Source organism: Aquila chrysaetos, chromosome 23, assembly GCF_900496995.4.
Source record: "Aquila chrysaetos chrysaetos chromosome 23, bAquChr1.4, whole genome shotgun sequence".
Lineage (NCBI taxonomy): Eukaryota > Metazoa > Chordata > Aves > Accipitriformes > Accipitridae > Aquila > Aquila chrysaetos.
In genome coordinates, this window is record NC_044026.1 from 2,674,055 (window position 1) to 2,695,349 (window position 21,295).

General features: G+C 41.7%; 1 protein-coding gene across 1 annotated transcript; it reads left to right on the forward strand.

Annotated features, from left to right (window-relative positions):
* The first annotated feature begins 465 nt into the window (after nucleotides 1–465).
* Nucleotides 466–20,581, forward strand: LAMP1 (lysosomal associated membrane protein 1). The gene is made up of 9 exons (XM_029998667.2): nucleotides 466–655; nucleotides 9,748–9,863; nucleotides 11,239–11,452; nucleotides 11,558–11,719; nucleotides 15,424–15,641; nucleotides 17,386–17,508; nucleotides 18,504–18,573; nucleotides 18,744–18,914; nucleotides 19,571–20,581. The coding sequence occupies exons 1-9, from the start codon at nucleotides 613–615 to the stop codon at nucleotides 19,708–19,710; spliced, it is 1,257 nt and encodes a 418-aa protein (XP_029854527.1). The 5' UTR covers nucleotides 466–612; the 3' UTR covers nucleotides 19,711–20,581.
* Nucleotides 20,582–21,295: the final 714 nt, after the last annotated feature.

Consider the following 21,295-nt stretch of genomic DNA (forward strand, 5'->3'; position numbering starts at 1 on the left):
TTTCTAGTTTTCTCAAAACAAAGGGAATTCTTAAAATTCTTGTTAACCAAAACACCAGACGACATCCGAAACCACGTGAAAGCGCAGCTAATTTTACCCATGCAACCACAAGCTTCGGCTTGGGACACGTATGTGGATTATATGTCTACACAGGTATAGACGGAGGCATCACTTCAGAGGTAACAGACCGTTAACTTCCAGTGCGTTTACACAGCTGGGACCGAACCAGTCCTACGCAAGACGACGGTATTTACCTCAGACTGCCTTTAAACTCAGTGGCAAGAAACATATTCTGGAGGCAACGCCGAGCTCCGGCGGGCTAACTCCCCACCGAAGCCGCTTCCCGCCCTCGCCCACCGCCTCCCCTCACACGCAGCCCCGTCCCTCCGCCATTCCCCACAGACAACCCGCCCCGCCCCCCCTTGCTCTCGCGAGAGCCTTCCCGCCGCCTTCGCCGGGTGACGTCAGAGGCCCTATGACCGGCCGGGGCCGTCGCCACTCTCCCGAGCGGGGTGCGCTGCCGCCGCCGCCCCCCCCCGCCCGCCGCCGCCGCTCTCGCCCCTTCTCCGGTCTCCCTCCGGTGCCGCTTCGCCTCGTCCCCTGCCCCCCGCCATGGCTGGCGCCCGGGGGCTGCTGGCGGCGGCCGCCCTGCTCGGTAAGGGGGGGGGGGGGGGGGGCGGGGCTGCCGCGGCCTGTGAGGAGCCCGGTGAGGCGGGCGGCTGGTCCTGTGGTGAGGGGGGCGGCTGGTCCTGTGGCGGTGGGGGGGGTCTTCCCTCCCCGCACCGGGTGCGGGGGAACCGTGTAGCGGGCGGGAGCGTTGGTCTGAGCGTCCGCGCTGGATCCAGGGACGGCGCGCCGGGAAGAAGCTGGGAATACGGCTTTGCCGCTCGGGAGGCGCGGAAACGCAGGCACCGCTGATGTCATGGCTAGAAACGGGGGCTCTTTTCGTGCTGCCTCGCTGAACGGCTCTCATCCTGCCGTATCTTGAGGGAAATCTGAAACGCCGCTGGAGCAGAGAGGTTTTAGCGCGCCGGTGAGAAGGTTTGTTAGCGCAGCGAGGCTGTTTTACGAGGAAGCGTGTCGTGCCTGTTTACTGATAACTACCTTGCTCTGGGTTTCTTGCCTTGAAAGCCACATCGCACGACACTATCAAGTTTCTGAAGTGTGGTCTTCGCAGTGAAGGAAACCTCTTCAGCAGCTAGAGAAAATGTTTCCTGAATAAAGCAGCGGTTGAGAACGGCTATCTGCTGTCGTTTTGGAGATTATGACAGCCTTTGAAACTCTTGTAACTTTTCTTTGGTAGTAAATATCTTTATCATTGTTGACGGTACTTCGGTTTCACTGAGCCGGAAAGAAAGATGTCGCTCAAAGGGGCACTGAGCAGTTCAAGTATCCAGCTCTTGTGAGCCAGTCTAACAAGCACTGTGACTTAGCGCTATCAGACTTGCTTTTTAGGATTGGCAACTTAAGTGGCATTGAACTGGTGTTATAGTGGGAGTTCTTTGTACGGCTTGTTTAATGTAATTATGGCTTAAATGAAGAATTGCTTTTGTTTGCCTTCTGATCAGCCTCCATGGCTTTTAGGTGGCACCACAGCTAATATTTTCTGGGAATGTAGTAGTCTTCCCCTGCTTAATTACTACTTTCTGGCATGTCAGATCTGTTAGGTTTCTGCAGCTGAGGCAACAGACTAGTTTATTTTACTACAGAGTAACTATTTACTGACAATCGGGACTTTGTACCAGTGTCTAGTAGCTGGATGTTTCTACATAACTTTATCCTACAGTCTCAGGGGAAAACTTTGGTGGTGCAAGTAGAGACCCCCTCTTGGAGTACAGATCTTCTGCCAGAGTGTGGGGCTTGGGTGGTAGTGAGGGGAAAAGAATATGAGATAATGAGAAGATATGAGCTGAATTCTTTAGATATATTTAGCTCGTTTGCAGCCTTTTAGTCATCTGAGTGAACGCTGATGAGGATAAGGTAATGATCATAGGAGGCTGAAGGATTAGCATGGGTGGGTCAGATGTGAAAGCTTGTTTGGCAATGCCTTGACTTTGGGATAATAGAAATTTTTTTTTCCTCCAGAATACCTCACCACACCTCACTTACTGTTTCGGTTTTCCATCGACATTGAGCAGCAAGCACTAAGCTGAATATTTCATATGTCAGCATTAAGTATTTCGTGATGAATTTCCCCACTAATATCAAACGTGCATATGGAATGATTTAGGTAGTAGTACAGTGATAAATATAGGGAAAGGGGGCTATGGGAAATGAAGTACCTCCCCTGAAACTTAGCTGCTGCATTTTGAAATATGGAGGAAGATGATGCTTGTTCAGCATGATGGGTCAGTCGGGATGTGTGCCAAGCCCAACAGAGCTACTTCTGCTCTTTGAGTCCTAGAGCACCTGTAGTTTTTTTCCTTACTGAAACACAAATGCATCAGAAAAAACATCTCTGAAAATCTAAGTTTAGAGTCAGGCATGGATTCAGTATTAGTGAGTAAATAATGAAGCATATGAGATGTGGGGAAGGAAAAATGAGTTCGACGAGATAGTGTGATGCCATTTCAGGGTTATTGACGCATAATCCACGTGCTTATATTGCACAACTCTAGTCCGAAGGGGAATTTCAAACCTTGCTACCAGTGTAGGGGTCGTTGAGAGAAATGTGGATAATAAATTCCAGCCAGTGCATAATTTGGCTTTGTATTGTTTTCCTCAGTTTTGGCATTGCTAGCTGTATGGAACTGAGACCGTGTATAAATTAGTTTTCACAAAATATAACTGCTTTTATGTTGTGTGACTTTCGAAACACTGTTTTGCCAAGCGCTGCCCATAGTAGTGTTTGCTTGATAGCTTCTTTAAGTGTGTTGACACAGTCTCTAAGGATCTGAATTTGTGTGCTAGTCCCAAGCCTGTCATTGTGTGATAGGTTACTCAGCTTTGACTTAGGCAGGTTTTGTGACTTGTAAAGTAACTTCTCACTTGCTGAGTAAGAACACTCCTTGGCGTGCTGCTTTTGAGGTATGCTCCCTAGGTTCCTATTCAGGCTGACTGAAGTTTCATTTTTGGTGTAACTTGCTTCTGGATTGTTCTGTAGTGAATAGGATATTTTCTAATCAGTAGCAGACAATAAACTGAAGAATTACCTCTAGGTACAGAGGAACCCTAGTCAAAGAAAGATGGATATTTTATAGAGAAGTTAACTACTGTTTTCTCTGGCCTTTCTATGTCTTAAAGATAACATTTCTAGCACTATGAAGGCACGCCTCACCTTTGCTTGTTGCAGCTTAACTGCAACAGTTTGTCTTTTCTCTCAAGTCAGACATGATTATTTGGAAATTCCTTGAGAAAGCTTGGTGCCATAATGGATTTCTTGGTATTTATTCTCTTCAGCTTGGCAGGAGACTTTTTTGGGTATGTGAGTGGCAGTAGTTACTTGCAGCTATTTCAAATCTTCCTTGCATTGTCTTAATTCTAAATTATATATTTTAAAATGTACCTTCTGTTTTGGTAAATCAGGCTTCCATGTTTTTTGTGCATCTGACTTCAAGATGGACTGGTGTCCCTTTCGATCTAAGGGTAACAGTTTCTTAACCTTCTCTGTCGCTTGACAGCACCACTGTCAGTGCTACTTTTTCTACTGTAATTCAAAGTGTGAGTGTTGGTAGCACCCTGGCAGTAGAGTAGAGTTTCAGATGCGGTTCAGCTCTGCGCAGTGGGCACTTGTCTAGCTGTTCCTTCTCCAGTGTTCAGGCTTGAGTGCAGTAGTCTGCACTTAATACATTTAGTTTTCATGTATTAAACTTCAGTGGCTTCCGATGCGTTAACAAGGCAGGACTGAGTTTATGTAATATGGGAATGCCAGTATGTCTTTACTCGGGGGTGAGATGTGCTCTCTTTTCGATAGGACTAGGAGAGTGATTTTACTCAGGCAGTTGGTTTATTATCTTTTTTCCAATAGCCTCTCCTCTGGGGAGGCTTTCTCTTTAAATTGTCAACCCAGTGCACCTTCCTCCAACACATTATTTGGGACTGCCAGCTAGCTTGAAGGATGTGTGCTAGTTGTGTGATGTGATACAGCAGCACTGACCAGAGCAAGTGCAAAATGGACTTGTGTCATTGAAAAGGGTCTAGCCACGGGAGTTCAGACCTCCCAGTGGACTCATGTAATCAGCTGCTGTAGCACTATCCCAAGACTTCCTTCCTCTAGATAGGAAACTGTAAAGAAGCTTCATGTGACTAAACTTGATGCAATTGTGCAATTCTCTGGCCAAATGGCAAGTGTACAGTTGCTAAATAGCCTTTCTTTCTTAATGGTTTTGTACTGTTATAAACTTTTTTATAAAGACAGAGGTTATTCATCTGCAAACTTGAATCAAGAAACAAAATGTTTACTGCCTTAATGGAAAACAACAATATCGAAAACATAATCTGAGACTGCATGAACTTGTGTCTTAGTTGGCAAGGATGCATCTTCTAGGGCTGGATCAGGAACTCAATGTAATCAGGTGCTGCACCTGCACAAGTGCAGCTGATTCTCTTCTCCCCTCAAGTACTCTCATCTATCCTTGAAGTAAAGCTCTGTTCCCCCTTTCTACCACTGTGTTTGTGTTCAGGTGTGTCCAACAGCAGTTGAAGTGAGTCCAGCCTTGTATTTTCTTGCTATGCTTTCCAGATAGCCAGTGTTCCGTCTTCTGAGTCCGTTGGTGACAGATAAATGTAACTCATAATTTTGTGGAGCCCATCTTGTCTCACACGGTGGTTCATACAGCGAGTCTGTTAAAGGATTTTTCCTCCTTTCAGTTGTTCACCAGAAATGTTAGGGTTAGTAAATAGTGTGATATTTCAAAAAATGTATTATTTTTTAAGTTCTTGTTTTTTCTGTACTATCCCAAGGTAGTATAGATCCTGGATCCTAAGCAAGTGATCTTGACTCAATCTTCTGAGAAAGGACTTGAACCAGGTGTCCCTCTGGGAGTGATGCTTACCTTAGAAGACAAGTGATTAGAGGAGAGCATAATTCCTCAGGGATTTTTCCATTCTCCTCTCTGGCATAGATTTAGGAGTCTAAAGTGGTGACTAAGGTCACCACTTTGTTCACAAAATGGCACTGAGATGACAGGATCCTTCCAAACTGTCAGAATGAGTAAATTACTGGGCATTTCTGTTCACGTGTACAATAGAAAATAAACCTTCTTTAGATGGGAACCAGCATTTCTTATCTCCTTGGATTAATGCCCCATAGATAGCAGTGTTTGTTGTGTATACCCTGAGAACATCTGGGCAAAGGTGCCGGGCAACACAGCACTGCTGTAGCTTAGGTACAGAATGATTGTGTAGTGCTGGCATCAGTCAGCAAGCATCCCTTACCTGCAGAGTACTGCTGCACGGTAATTACAGGGTAGGCTGTAGCAGAGGAGAGTCTTTGTGTATGACCAGGCTGTGGGTGTGATGCTCTGAACCACTGTCATGGCACTCGTGGGGAGCTTCAGCCATGGTTTTCCTCCTTAATGCCATAGTCACTCAATGTAACTGCGAACAGTCCCATCCACTAGACATCTGTATCACTTAAACTGCTGATGGTGTGGAATATGTGCCCAGGTGGATTTGGATGGCTTTCTGTCCTTTCTTCCAAGAGGGAAGAAGAAAAATAGTGAAGAGGTTTTTACTTATGCAGGAAACATGACTATAGTAACAAAACCCAAATTATTTAAAAGTAGCTTTTGTGTTTGAGATCCTTATTGTCAATGTTCCATGTTTCTAGTTGGAGACAAAGTAAATCATTAACTATAGTAACAGAAGTGCTCTTTGCAAGCAGACAGTGTAAACAATTGCCATTAACATATGCTCGCTTTTTTAGAGCACAACAACCATTCATCTTTCTCCCTTAGTAGGTTTCTGTTATATGGGAGAGTAATCCAAGGGTAGCTGTGCCTGGCTAACAGGATTTCAATTATAAAAAGTTTGAAACCTGAAAGTCTCTTTGTGTGGTCAAGGGATGGGGAATCCTGCCATTCTAAGAGCCATGTTCAAAAGGGCCCAGATTTAGATTGTTCAAATGTGCTATATTGTTTTGTTAGCTTTGTAGTTTTCAGTTTAAAACAAACTTACATTTTTGAGGTAGATTTCTTGAAGATGAATTGTTATATAACCAAGAAAGTCTTAGTTTTGTTTGACTTGTTTATTGCATCTCAGTGTGTTATACTCTGCTTGGTTTTTTGATGTAGGTATGTTAGATAAGCAAGGATGCTGGATTTAATTCAAGTAACATAACTAGCTGTTGCTTCAACAGTTTTACCTTCAATCTCTTCTTGCGTGAGACTATAATTTCAGAAATGGGGTATAAAGGGGGAGATTATTTTATGATTTTCAATTGAAAGTATGTAGCTAGAATAAATATATAAGCAGCCCTTTTTCAGAACCTATTGAAATACAAAGGAAGCATCTGAATTAAGTGAATTTTCTTTCTTCTAGTACGTTTTTGATGATTCTTCTACTAGATATCCATAACATAACATTTCCGGCCAAGTGAATAATGAACTTAGCAAGACTTACCTTTTGCTATTTAAAAGTCTAGGAGCTGTTCAGCTGTGTGTAAATCTGAAGTACTGCACTTGCTCTACCACACATAGTTGTCAAACAGGGTGCTGCAGTTTAAGAAGAGCATTTAAAGTCTGAAGTTAAGAAGCTGGAGGTTTTATCAGTTCATGTTAAACAGCAAAGAACAATATTGTTATGAGAAGTACAAGCAATATTCTCAACTTGTAGATATGCCATGATAAAATTGAGCAATGCTTTATGTAACTTAATTAGAAATATTCCCATGACGGATTGATTCAACATCAGTTTGCTTTTCTGTATTCTTGACATTTTAACTGTAGGCTCTTACTGTTTGTGGGCTGGTGATGATTCATGCATTAATCACTAGTTGACTCTGAAACTGCCTTCACAAACTCAACAGCTGCTTTCCTGCAAAACCCAGCGAACTGTTCCTCTGCTTTAAACTGGCTGGAGCGAAGAGTAAGCAGAACTTTCTTTCCTTCAGTGTCTTGATCTGTTCTTCAGTGTTTTTTGCTAATTTTTCTTTGCTCTTATGTCCCTTATGTTTATTTGGTTTCATCCGCATTTCTCCAAGACCACGGGAGCAGATGGTGCTGCAGCACAGTGCTCTCTCTGATCGCCATCCTCGTGCGCGCCGGCTTACTCGCAGTGGAACAGCCCACTTGCCACTTCATCGAGGACAGCTCAGTGTCTTGTGCTGGATGTGTCTGTCTATCACTGACACTGCAAACCCAGCAGCTGCTGAACATTTCGTAAGAAGGAATGGGGCTTTATAGCGTTTGTTCCACACTAACGAAATCGGGATTCATATCATGGTGTGAACTTAACTTTGCAAAAATCTAGTACTTATGCAGGTGGTATTTTTTACTGTTTGTTCGCACCCCTTGTTCTCTGTTACTTAATCTTGCTGAGGGTGATTTGTCAGCTCTTCATTTCCAGAATCTGTCTTCCATTTGGTGCTTTCTGGTACCTCTGCATTGTCTTTTGTTGTTCTCTGAATCATCTATAATGGGCAGGTCTGTCACATTTTCCTTTAGGTCAGCAACATTTTTCTTAATTGTTTTTCAGTGTTTTCTTTCCCCCCGTGTTTCTTTTTAAAACTGATTTTTTTTTCCCTCTTCTTTTGTTCTTTTACTGCCTATTACTTGTTTATTTTAAGCTCTAAAATTGCCAAGATTTTAAATAGCTATCAAACAAGGGAGTCAGCATGCACACTGAAGGTTTTCATTCTGGCACATTTTCCATTTGTGGTGTTAGTTCAAGTAGCCATGGACTTGTTCCCTGCCTCTGCGCTGCTTTCTATGCTGTGCTAGAAATCTACAAGAAAGTGTAAGCAGTTCTCTTGTTGCTCTTGAGAAAACAAGTGCTTGGGTAAAACGTAAACAAGTTCCAGATGTAAGTTCAAATTGAAGGGAACTGTGCGAATTGAAACTTCCATGCAGAGGAGCATCGACTGTTGCTGGTACTGCTCTGAACTGCAATAAATAACATTTTCTTTGTGAATATGTGTTCCTTAATGAACATTGAGCTGGACATAAAGGCAAAGGTAGGACAGTTTTGCTTTGAAATACCAGTTTTCTACACTATCTATTCATAAGCAATTTCTTTCTTCTGTCTATCACTGATTTCAAGTCCAGATTCTTTAAACAACAGGGTAAAGTGTATGAATTACAGCTTAAGTTTTGGCCCGCTTTGGTGCTGGGGGAGGGTATATTGTTGCTAAAGGGAAGGCAACAAGGGAAAAGGCTTGCTGAGTGCCAGAGAAATTGTTTCCAGTGTGTTCCTACAACTGAAGGGCCTTCTACCAAAGTCCAGCTGATAAAAGTCCAATTTTTCCTAATAATTGTCTTAATACAATTGTATGGACCATAGTTTTGTAGTGAAAAGTTTTAAAATTGGGATTTTCTTTTTGAAAACTTCTTGAGGAGGGAAGCTAGCTAATGGATAATCCCTCAGCTGGATCTTTTTGCTATATCAGCAGTTGAATGGATTAGCATGTTTGACTCTTGAAAGCTTATTTGCTTGAGATAGTGGTTTATGTCTTGCAGCTGCTTTTTTATCAGGTTTTCTGCAAGACTGAAGTTGTTGCAAATGCAAGCTGATAAAGTGTCAGCATGAAAACGGTGCAGGCTTTTTGCAGCAAAGTTTGTTTCGGATGTGTGTGGGGCGACAAATGGAGAATCAGAAAAATAAAATGCTCTACAATAAAGAACTCGGAACACCTTGGTATGATTTCAGATACAGGAGCACTATCAGTTAGCCCTTACCGCAAATGACATATGAGATGACCAGCTTTCCATCTGTATCCAGCCTGCCACAACACATGCCCTAGGTGAAGCTTCCATTGGCAGTGGACGCTGGCCGAAGTCCGTGCTGCTGTCAGAAGGGATGATCCTGCGTTCCTCTGGGCACATGTTCTTACCTGATTAAGTCGCTACTGGTGTGGTCAGTTGTACCAGTGCTCTGAGCGCTGGGGCTGGAGGGGAGCGAGTCGGGGGAGAAGCTGTGCTTTTGTCAGCAGCTTGGTCTGAGGTTAAACCAGTCAGGAAGACGTAACCTCTGTCTGTGTCAAGGTCTTGGCCCCCATCCTCCTCTCAAGTGCGGAGAGCCCGATGACATTAAAGAGAATTTCTCCTGGCAAGGGTGGCACGCTCCATCACGCTATTTTTGGCAGTCCCTCTAAAACATCTGCAGTCAATCCAAGCTTTCTAAATGCTGCATTCAGTGCATGTACAGCTGAGTGTCCTGGTACAGCGGGAATGAAGGCTGCTTGGTGTGCTGCAGGGGGAAGGCTGCGCACTACAGGCACACGGGATCAAATATGCTAAGTCAGTTCTGGCTGAAGCTTGCAAAATAGTTGCTGTGTAGGGTGAACACTAAGTAGCTGCCTTGAACAGTATGACTGGTGTTTGTTGCAAGTTTTTCTTACCCTCTGAGGACCCAGCATGTCAACAGTTTCAGTTTGGGTGGCTTTGTCTTTTTATAAATGGGGCGTTAAATTTGTCCTCTTGTGCGTCAGTGATGCTGAAGCTAGTATAGAGACCGTTAATGCCCAAGTTTCCAAACTCAACTGCTGTTTAGGATGTACTCCTAAAATGTACGGTTGTATGTATTTGTCTCTTTGGGATCAAAAATAAAAACTTACGTGACACCATGTTAACCATTTGTCATTCTTAACAGGCTTTTTACAGGCTTCCTCTTCATTTGAGGTGAAAGATTCAAGTGGTAAGGTCTGCATAATTGCTGATCTGACAGTAGCCTTCTCAGTGGAATACAAAAGCCATGGGCAAAAAGAGGTAAGGGGAGTATCTGACTGCTTGTGTCTAACTTGTGTTTATAAAATGTGCGGTATTTCTGCATGTGCGCGGTATTTAAACTTTGAACAAATACTTAAGCAGGAAAAACTGCTTCAGCAAAGATTTCCCCCCTTCCAGTCATGTTGCATCAACTTTTCTTTATTATGGATGCTTCTTCTAATTAAGCAGGGTTAAGGCTGCCTGAAACCACCACAAACACCACGTGTGTGAAATTACTTTTGTGACTGAAATTCCACACCAGCCCTATTGGTAGCTAAAGTAGCTTTCATTGGAACCGTAAAGGCAAAAATGCTATCAGTTGTCTTTTGGTGAACTCGGTCGTACTTTAAATGGACTAAATCTGAACTGAAATGTCCATTGGCATGTAGCTTTTAAACTTCCCTAAAATCTCTGATCATCTTGCTAAGTGAATCTCTAGCTTCCAATGTATGCGCAGACTAGTGCAGTGCATAAAAGTTGTTCCATATTAACAGCAAAAGCCTGTTAATGGAAAGCTAAGAATTTTTATTCACAAATAATCTGCTTTTCAGTTTACTTTTTTTGGTACCTTTACTACTGAACAGGAATTGTGGGTTATTTGTAATCTCATTGCAGTTGCATATTTTGAGGCACTCTTGTTGATTTTTTTTTTTTTTTAATTTTTTTTTTTCCTAGCCATCAGTGTAATGTGAGATTAAAAAAAATCCTACTGCTTTGCCAGTGGTGCACTTGCTATGTGTGGTTTGAGCTGAGAGTTATATTGCTTAGTCCACTTTTTCAGTGGTGCTGATGGTTTGAAATCCTGCTGATACTGGTATGGAAGTTTGCACTCAGAGGTGGCTGCTTTCATAGCATGCTTTCGGCTGTTCCTTCTTGTAAGCAGTAAGCTCAAAACTTTCCAGTAAATATTGTATTGGTCTTCAGGTACCACGTTACTTCTCAATATGTAATAAACTCCAAGTATTATAGCCAAACTATGTAGGCTGTACCGTTTGCTTTTGCTCTTGCTCAATTGTATTACAAGAAGCAAAGCTTAAATTCTTCCATTGTCACATATGCAGAGTTTGCCAGATTTGATTCACCTAGTACAGAAGTACCTGCAAATTCATAGTGCTGCTTTAGGGAGGGAAAAGAAGTCTTAAGAGGTGCTGTAAATATGTACTGTTTTGTCCTCTAATTTCAGAGAGCAATATTCTTAGAAATGTGAGTGCCAGTAACATGCTACTTGCTATATACAGGTATATAAGTAGACATCTTATAGCACATATGAATGTCAGCTGTATGTTTTATAACAGTTTCATAGGATATTTAAAAAGCAGTAAGGAAAAGCTGTTCTGTCATCCCATTTACATGTGTTTTGTTTTCTACCCTACAGTTTGCACACTTTTTCCTTCCACAAAATGCTACAGTAGAGTCACAGAGCTCATGCGGTAATGGTAATAAATCTCATCCAATTCTGGTATTGGGTTTTGGAGCGGGACATTCATTAAGCCTGAATTTCTCAGAACATGCAGACAACTACCAAGTCGAAGAGCTAGTTTTCCACTACAATCTGTCAGATGCAACTTTATTCCATAATTCAACTGCAGGTAAAATGAAAACTTCCTGTTCTCATTGTGTAACCCTTCCAGATATAATACTGATTTGTTTCTGTAAATACTGTTACACACTAATGCAATGTAATCTTTTTACAGGAGAAGTGAAGAAAGTATCGCATAAAACTACTATTCAGGCACGTATGGGCACAAAATACAGATGCATCAACGCCAAGCATGTCAATATGAAGAGTGTGAACGTTACTTTTAGCAACGTTACTTTGGAAGCCTATCTCACAAATGGCACTTTCAGTACGAACAGTAGGTATCTTGTAGCAGAAAATGTACTTGGTGAGCTAGTGTTTCCAATAACAGATTATTTCGTTTTATGTCCTGACTAATCATATTTAGGCAGGTGCAAACTGGATCTGAAGCTCTGATAGCAGCATCTTGTGACATGAATGGACCTGCTTCAGGTTTCCTCTGTAGGGGTGTCAGCATCTATGAGCAGAAGATAGTGCACTGTGTTCCTGTGGGTTTTGTACAGGTATTAGGGAACATTCCTTCTGTTTATGAGTATATATTGGTGTAAACATGTCAGCTGGGCATAGGGCCAGAATCCTAGTTTAAGAAGTATCTGATAACTTCCAAGTATTATGCCTCTACCAGAGTAATCTGAACTAGTTACTGTGTGCTCTGGAGAAAATTAGTGATATAATGGCAGACAATAGAGAACTGGTCTGTAGGGAGCAGATATGTACATCTTCCTACAGGAGGCTTTATGTAAGCTGTAACAGTGATGTTCTTTCTCTGTCAGGCTCAATCACAAAGCGACTTCTTGTCCTAATTGCTTGTATTGAAAAGCATTTCAGAATTTCACTGCTATAACTATTAGAAGACAAACTACTTCATGGTGTCCTTTGCTTTTGTGGCAACACTCTTCAAATGAAGAGCCATGTAAACTGATCACCCATGCTATCTTAAGGAGTGATAAGTCTTTTCCTTGCTTTTGGGGCAAGTAAGAAGTCTTCATCTTCTTTGGGAAATGTAGAACTTTTCTTATGCTGTCAATCCCATTTATGCATCTGTTAGGTTGAAATGAATCTTAAAAACAAGGGTAGTCAGTGCTGGCATGGGATGGATTCACTAAACAGGTGCCTTCTACAGGAGTATCTCTACCTTGTCCCTTATCGCTGAAAAATACCTTGACTGATGCATGATAATACCGGCATTGACTTCTTTTACAGCTGCCTTGCATGACTGGCTCAGATTTCAGTGTGTCATGTGAGGCAGATGTGTGATGAGTCTTGATCAGCCTTTTCAATGAACTCGTTTGCAGCAAAGTTGTGGACCTACATTTGTAACTTAAAAAAAAAAAAAAAAAAAAAAAATCTGATTTCTATTACTCCAGTCTTCAGAACTATCTCATTTTTTAAATATGATATCTTGATGCAGTTATCATACCGGATAAGTATGATAAGTGATCAGTTATCAGCAGGCTTGAACATAAGCCATGAGGTTGGGAAAACCTGGTTTTTAACTTCTACAAAACTTCAATAAAATCTCCCTACTGTGTAGTACTTTTCCTTTTAAGACCACCTATTATTTGTTCTTACATAGTCCTTAGGTTAAAAAAAAATCAATATTGCATTATTTCTGGAGGGTGTTCCTTATGCAACACAAGTTTGTCAGCATTTGCTTTATTTGCTATTCCTATACTTCCTTCTTTTCTTTTTTAGATTAATATAAGTGCTTTAATTTGCCATGATCACTTCCCCAAAGTTGCTTTTCTCCATCCTGTGGTATCACTGTCTTGATGAAACTATTGATCCTCAGAAAAAAAACAAGTGATTTCCTATGATCCTGGGATAGACACTGGTCTGAGTTCAAGCTTTTTGTTTTCTGGGTTTGGGGTTTTTTTGTTTCTACATTCCAGTTATCCATACTGCCATGTGCAGTTTTTTTCTTTAAATTATCATCATCCCTAAGTTTTTATTACTGTCTTGGGTCTGCACCCAGATATTTTTTTTTTCCTACTGCACAATGAGTGATCTCCTTGCTTTGTTTTGTTTTTTTAATTCAGATGGTTAAAGAATTCTCACTTTGTCCTTTTTTTTTTTTTTAATCTTTTTGACCCTGAAATCACATTGTTCTTTCCAGATCAGTTCCTTCTTTCCATTCTTGTAGGCTTGAGATGTCCCCTGTCCTTTTGGCAGTTAGTTATTGATAAAACTTTAGATCTGGAATTCTCCCTTAACTTTTTTCCCTGCAGCTCTTTCCTTAGAGGGTATTTCTGCTGGTAATCTGGGCAAGGCTCACTGAAGGGAAGAAGAGTCAGCGTTCAGTGCATCAGTGTATCACTAGTGATGGTAACTTCTGTCAATGTACCTAGAAGTTAGTGACTGAGGTTACGGTAGTGATTATCTGCAGCTCTGAAGAAAAGGAGGCTTTCATTTTATCTGTTTTGGTAGTTTTGTCAGCTGCTTTCCTGTAACTGTCAGAAAAAGATGTAAGAATTCGTCTCATCTTCAAATCTGTCTTGAAGAGTTACTAGGTGCTATGCTGTAAATCAGTTCAGTAAAAATACTGTTTCAAGACTCGACCTAGGACAAGCTTCCACTTGAAGTGATTTGGTTGTTTCCATCTCTGCCAACTTGAGTAAGAGGCTGTATGTGTTGAGGTCTTGCAGATGGAGGGAAATCCTCCACTGAAGTACCAAGTAAAGGTGCCGTTTGGTTTATTTGTTAGGAAATGATCACATCTGGGGACCTGACCAGTATTAGTCTACAAAAGATAGGGTTACTCCTCCATTCATCCACCTTCCCTTTGCTCTTTGACTTTCCAGAAATGGAGTAGAAAAAGGAAAGTGTGCATGTTGGAGTCTGTGTGACTTCAGAAGGTGTGATTAGAGTTCTTTCTGACCCATAATGGAAAGTTAAGTTGCTTTTTAAGTTCAGAGGCTATTTACTAGATACCTAGTGCCTGCAAGATATGTATGGATCACATTTTAGAAGTAGGCCCTCTGAGTCAGAATTGACTGCTGTTGCAGTTGCTGTCGTCCTTATAATGTTGCAAGCTGTTATCCCTGACATGGAGATGACCTTGGCTTGGAACATGGAAGCCTCTACTACAGTAATGTCTTTGCTATGACCTTTGGTTTTGGCTTAGATGTTCAAGGCAGGAACCTTCTTGGCTCCCAGATCAAGTTAAGATCTTGCTGCCAGGTGTTTCTTAGTACTCTGGCAAATAAATCGGTGTCGCTGCTCTGTCTCCTTTTGCCTTGGAAGTTGCTGCTGAACTGGATGAAAAGAGAAGGCAGTCTTGCACATCTTCACTCAGCCTTGTACCCTGGTGGTGGGTGGCTACTAATGCAGGACTCTGACGGGAGGGTGGACTTGAGAGTATATAGCAGAACCTTTACCATCAGAAGCAGTGTCTTAGAATCCCTTTGTTAAGGATAGAAGAGCCACAGCACTGCTACGAGGACACGAGAGGTCCAGTAGTATTTTAATGTTACTGTGGGCATTGCCAAAATAATGACATGGAGTCCTCACAACCTGGTGGTGTAACTGAGGGATGGAGGGGAAGGAGAGCAACACATCTCCTGGGAGACCACTTTTAACAGTGGGCAGGAGAACTGTTCCTCTGCTTCTACCACACGAGCGCCCAGAGTGTCTGAGGGGCAGTCATCTCAGTGTTGCTGGCTCTGTCAACATAGCAGTATCTTATTTATCCTGACTTGATGGCAAAGTGAAATGACAGACATGAATGAAAGCAGATGCGGTCACCGTGAACTTCTGTAAATAACAGCAGAGGTGTCATTTTCACATGCCAGGCTTTTAAAGTGTCTCAAACTTTGCAACAAGAGTTCAGGTAATGCTTTACCATTGTGTTTCTCAGCTTTTATTATCTTCTATTAGGAAAAGCTACTTGAAATTGTGTTCTCCTTTCCCTCGAGGATTAAAAAGGTAGCTCATCCCACAGCTTCATTTTGTTTGGTAATGACTGTTTTCCTTTCTCCCCAGAGACAGAATGTGCTGAAGATATGGTATCTACTACTGCTATAGTGCCTACAACTCCTAAACAGAATACTAGCCAGGTTCCAACAACTAGCCCAGCACCAACTGCATCCCCCCCAAATCCTGCAGTTGGTAAATACAATGTGACTGGTCCAAATGGAACCTGTGTACTTGCCTACATGGGGTTACAGCTTAATATCACCTATCAAAAAAAAGATCAAAAGGTACATTTTTTCTTTTTTCAAAGCCTTCAGATTCCTTCTTTGGGGAAGACTTGGTAAATTATTATAGGCTAACTTGTTTCTTTAAAAATCCTAGTTCTTTGTAGTGTTCATCCATGATTGTCCTCTTATTTGCATTGCTTAACTTGGACTAGACTAGTGATGATTCAAACAGTTCTCTTCTACTGAAAGTTGTCATTAAAGATTTTTCCATTCAGTAAGAGTACTAAACTTGTCTGTCAAATCCAGCAAGTATATGCAGTCATTCCACAGAAGCAGTAAAAATTATCAAGATATGGGTAGGGGGAGTCCTATTATCAAAGATGCTGTCTAAACAAGATTTTTAAACTGTTAAATAAAATACAGGAATTTGGCTTGAGGCGCCTGAATGAAAACGGTGAATGACTATTAGAAGGGAAAATTATTACTACTGTAATAATTTGTTCACTGACAGTAAAACTGGACAGGCTTGTGACTTAGCTAACTTCCAGCCAGCACCGAAGAGGCTTGGATTTGACTTTAATGGTTAAGAGCTACTTAATGGCTGATTTTAACAGCAAAAATGCTACATGGTTTATGTAGGACCCAGCCCTGGCACAGGTTCTTTCCCTCCATTGTTGATGTAAAGCCGAGCTCACCAGCCCCATGGACAAACCCATTACCTGCTAACTCGTCAGGCAAAGCTATGAGTAATCCCAGAGGGACTGCTGAAGGCCCTCAATAGGAAACAATGACCAAGAGTCAGCAAACCTTTATGTTCAGTAAAGCTTTGTTGTATGGACCTTTGATCACAAGCTGCTTCTTCCTATCCTGTGGCTTAATCTGAGCTAAGTAGGACAAGTGCAGGCAAACAAACTGCACAAAAGCAGCCATAATTTAAGTTGGATCTCAGTGATAAAGGACCTGGTGTGCGGAGGGTGGTATCCGTATAGGATTTACCTGCTTAATGCTGTATGTGGTGGTGCAAAGGAATCTATTGCATTTATTGATGATGATCACTGAGAAGTAACATCGTGAGCACTGATAGCTGGTGTGTGGCTGTACAGAAGCTGGTTATGATGGCAACTGTGTTTTAGCCACCTTAATTGTGTGAAGTTCCCTAAGCTGCGTGCTGTAGCATGTCATTCTAGCTCTGCTGGAACAGCTGATTTCTAGTGTAACGATCAGTGAGGAGGTGGCAAATAGGTTTTCCAAAGTCATATGAGGATCAGCTAAGAGCTATTGAAAGGTTTCTACTTGATTGTTTAGCAAGTGCATTTAACCCACAGCCTTCTGCAGATACAGGATGGTATAATCGTGTACCACAGGCAAAGCTAGAGCATTTTGAACTGAAGTGACTTGCAAGATGATCATGCTTACGGGTGGTTCCCTTGATTGCTTCTCCATTGTGTCAAAGCAGTTTTTTATAGCTCGTTGCCCCTGTGTAGCGGTGGTTACTGTTTTTCCTTATGCTGCTAGGACCAAAGAAGTTTAGTGGGGAGAAAGCAGCAGGTTATTGGCAGCAGCCAGTCAGGGCGGCAGAAAGCTTCGAGGCTTGCAAAGGTGTCCTTTGTTCTCTGTGCCAGCTGGTAACTCAGGTGCAGCTTACACCAGCCTGCAACTTGCACGTGCATCTGCCCGGTTGCCTGTAACGTGTGGGCAAATACAGCACTGTATGCATGTGAGTACAAGCAAGCTAGAAGTCGACTGAACGTATGGTGATGTGTTAGTCTCTTCAAATGTCATAATTGATTCTCTTCTCTCATAGATGGGATTGGATTTGCTGAATTTCATACCACAGAATACCACTTCTTCTGGGAGATGCGACAATACATCTGCCTTCTTGAATTTGACTTTTGAGAAAACAAGGGTTATCTTCCACTTTGTATTGGTAAGAATCTCTAGACAAAGCGTGTAGGGTCTGCAGGACTTTTCCTGTGGGAAAACTAATCAGGGCAAGTGCAAGAGAAAAAAGAGGCAACTACAGGAAGGGGAGTAAATAATTCCTTTGTTTTTAATACTAGGATTTAGAGGGTTTAATACTTGGTAACTTGTGAGGAAAGAATACATACATGTATATATGCACACATACATATGTATACACAGAAATCCATTTTTTTTAGAATGGGAATTTCTTTTAAGATTGTATTGCCTACTCTCTAAAGCTTCTTGCCCAAACTGGGAACAGCCTGTGACAAGTCGGCATCTCGTCTAATCGTGCAAGTCTGGAACTGGATTGAAGTCCTCATTAATATTCTGTGTACAGCCCAAAAGCCATGTGTGCTTGTCTTACGGTCTCCTATGATGGTTGGGAATCGTGTTTCCCACAACCCTGCCCCAGCGCTGTATGAGAGCTGCGTACCCTTGAGGACTGAATCCGCTGTGTTTGTCAGAGAGCTTCGTGCTCCTTTTAGTACTTGTGGGATCAATCAAATGCGATCACCTTGACCTGTTGCTATTAAATGACTCCCCACATCTCTGGGGGGTACCAAGCTGCTTTAAAGCTGTATCTGTAGCACAGGTGAGATCCTTGCACTAGCCTGGTTACAGTACGGGTGGGACTACAGCTGTAGTGTGGAAGTCAAGGCAGCAGTCTGAGGGGTGACAGTCCCCCTTTCTCTGCCCCCCTTCCTTCCCCCAGAGTAATCCTCCCTAAGGTGCATACCTGCTGTAGCTTTTCTCTCCTAAAGTGCAACTAAGCTCGTCCTTTGGATGCTAATTCCAATTGTGGACTATCCTTTGAAAAGCTTTCTCAAAATGCATGCAGAATTGAACCTGAATGTTAATGAATGTTAACAGCTTATGTTGTATATCATTAGCTTAAATGACAACTACTGGTTTGTTGGTTTGGTTTCTCTCTCTTTTTTTTTTTTTTTTTTTTTAAAGAATGCAAGTACTGAAAAATACTTCCTGCAAGGTGTGAATGTAAGCACGACTCTGCCTTCTGAAGCAAAAGGTAGGGACTTCTAAGAAGTCTACTTCCAGTGACTACTTCTGTAAATATTAAGGGTTGCCTACATTAAATAACATGTTGAAAATGTTGGGGATGAATGTATCGAATTTAAGCCCTATGAGCTTACGGCTCCTGCTCTTCAGGATTTTGTAATAAGACTTTCTCTTACACAGATCCAAAGTTTGAAGCGTGGAACAACAGCATGAGTGAGCTGAGAGCTACAGTAGGGAACTCCTACAAGTGCAGTGCTGAGGAGAATCTCCAGGTCACGGACAAAGCCCTTGTCAATGTATTTAATGTTCAGATCCAGGTTTTCAAGATTGATGGAGACAAATTTGGGGCAGGTAAGATGTTTATATTTTGGGGGAGAACCTAAGATTCATGAAGTACACTTTGATATAGACATAATATTCTGTAGTCAAACATCAGCTTGTGGGTGCTATGCTTAGTCTCTGTGTGCCCTATACAGATGTTGGGGGGGCCGATAAGGTGTCTGAGTTGAGGCTAGTGCGAGAAGTATGTAAAAAGCTTTGAAATAATTAGGACTTGTTCCTTGTGGTTCAGAGAAGAGTTAAGGAAGAACGTTAACTTTCCCCCCTAACTGTATGGAGACAGTTGTATGAAAGGGGCAAAGTTCTGGGAAGTTCCTGACTCTTGTAGTTAACGCTGTCCTTTGTGACTGTGGTTAAAGCAAAATGGCTAGAGGAGGAGTCGCATGGATGTATTTATGATGGCTAAGCTTGTGCATAACAGTAACAGCTCTTGAGAAGGAAACAATTATTATAAATCTCCCTATTGTGCGTACAACTAGTACTAGAAAGACTTCATCCTGAATGCTCATAGTTAGCGGACTTGGCTTCCTTTTGGTTGTTGGCAAGCTAAGCTAGAAGTTAACTTGAGCCAGTTTTATCTGTGTGCTGAGAGCAGAAGCTTGAAGTTCTGGATATAGCCATCTGTTGGTGCACTAGTGCCTAACATGGATCTTTTTTTCTCTCTTCAGTGGAAGAATGTCAACTGGATGAAAATAACATGCTGATCCCTATAATAGTTGGTGCAGCCCTTGCTGGTCTTGTTCTAATTGTTTTGATTGCTTACTTGATTGGCAGAAAGAGGAGCCATGCTGGATATCAAACAATTTAATGACTTGCACTAAAATTCAGTGTAGATGAAAAGCAATTGCAAGAGGCTGGGAAAAAACCCCCACACATTTCCCCTGAGCTAAGATTGATATTGTAAGGGAACACCTTTTCTTGCAAATTGCTGCTTCTTTAAAGTCTGCTTTATTAAATGTGAAATCATCTTGCAGCATTTAACTATGCACAAAACTTCTGAAAATTCTGGTGTTTAATTTTGCTAACTAGTTTAAATATTTACCCACTTAGAAACAAGCTAAAAGTTTTTTAAGGGTGCTTTTTTGGAATTGGCATAAGGTCATGCCAGCTAAAGATTCCAGAGAGGGATGTTGCTAATTCACACTGACTCAGTTTCAGAACTCTTAACAAAGGGAAAAGGTTCACTCTTCGTACTGCTGCCATCCAGTCATGATGATAATTATACTGATGATGCATTTAAAAAAATTTAGTAACAACTGACAAAATTGAAATTTAAAATCTAAACTCCACCTTGTCTCTTAGGTGTGTATTTTTTACTAAGCTTTAAACTCAATGCCTGGCATATGCAGGGTGTGAAAGATGCAATACTCAAACCTTACAGGAACTCTTTATGATTGGACAACTCCCCTGTTTGATATTTTTGATGCTATGCCAGCTTGTTAGGAGCTGGTACTTTTTTAAAATGGGTGTTATTTTTATTTACGTTTTTTTGTAAAGTGATTTCAGTCTATTCTGTTGGAAAGTCCAGAGAGATCCTGTTACTGCACATGTGTACAATATAGATCTCAATCTGCTGATTCTCTTGCTTTAAACTTGGCTGGGGGGTTGTACACTTTAAGGATCAGTTCTTATGTATGCATTGCCTGTAACAATGCTAATAAAGACACTTTTTTTCTGTATATCTTAGTGTTACTGATCATTCTTAAAAACATTTGACTGTTTGGTAAGTGCTAAAGTCTTGGTTTGGCTCTACTTGGGAAGCTTTAAACAATCCTTCGTGTGGGGTTTTGTTAAACAAGTGTGTATTTTTCTCTGTGGCACAAAGGTGAGGCTTAACTCTGTATGCATCTTCAGAACAGTCCTGTGTTTTGACTTTACTTGCTTCCAAGCACAAAGCTTCTGTGTATTAGTAACCTGAGATCTGGAGAAGTTAACTCTTCCATTAAATTAAATGTCAGTATATTGGTCTGCCCTGCTAAGCATCGCTTTCTGAAAGCGCTGCTAAGATACTTGGTATAAGGACTCTGTAAATGACATTTTATGTTTTATTTTGAAGTTGGATTCTTACCATAGACTAGGAAATGCATGTCTGCCGAGGTCTACGTGTGTCATAATGTGCTGGAAATGAACCTTTGTGTTTACAGCTTCCCTGACTCCCTCCTGCAGTAATGTTTTGGTGTTAACAGTACCAGCTATGCAGGGCAGGAACCAAGGCACACTGAAGCACTGCCTGGAACACTGTTCTCCTGGCAAGGAGAACTGAACGCATGGCAGGAAGGCTGGTATACTTTGGACCATCTGCCCTGCTACCTTGAAGGTACCTGGAAACTATGCATTTTACCAGTAGCAGATAAACTAGGACTTCCTGATACCTGCTGATGTACTGGAAGTAT

Coding starts and splice junctions, on each gene's coding strand:
- LAMP1 (XM_029998667.2), top strand. CDS start 613: ATGGCTGGCGCCCGGGGGCTGCTGGCGGCGGCCGCCCTGCTCG. Junction 18,574..18,743: donor TCTGCCTTCTGAAGCAAAAG/GTAGGGACTTCT, acceptor TCTCTTACACAG/ATCCAAAGTTTGAAGCGTGG. Junction 18,915..19,570: donor TGGAGACAAATTTGGGGCAG/GTAAGATGTTTA, acceptor TTCTCTCTTCAG/TGGAAGAATGTCAACTGGAT.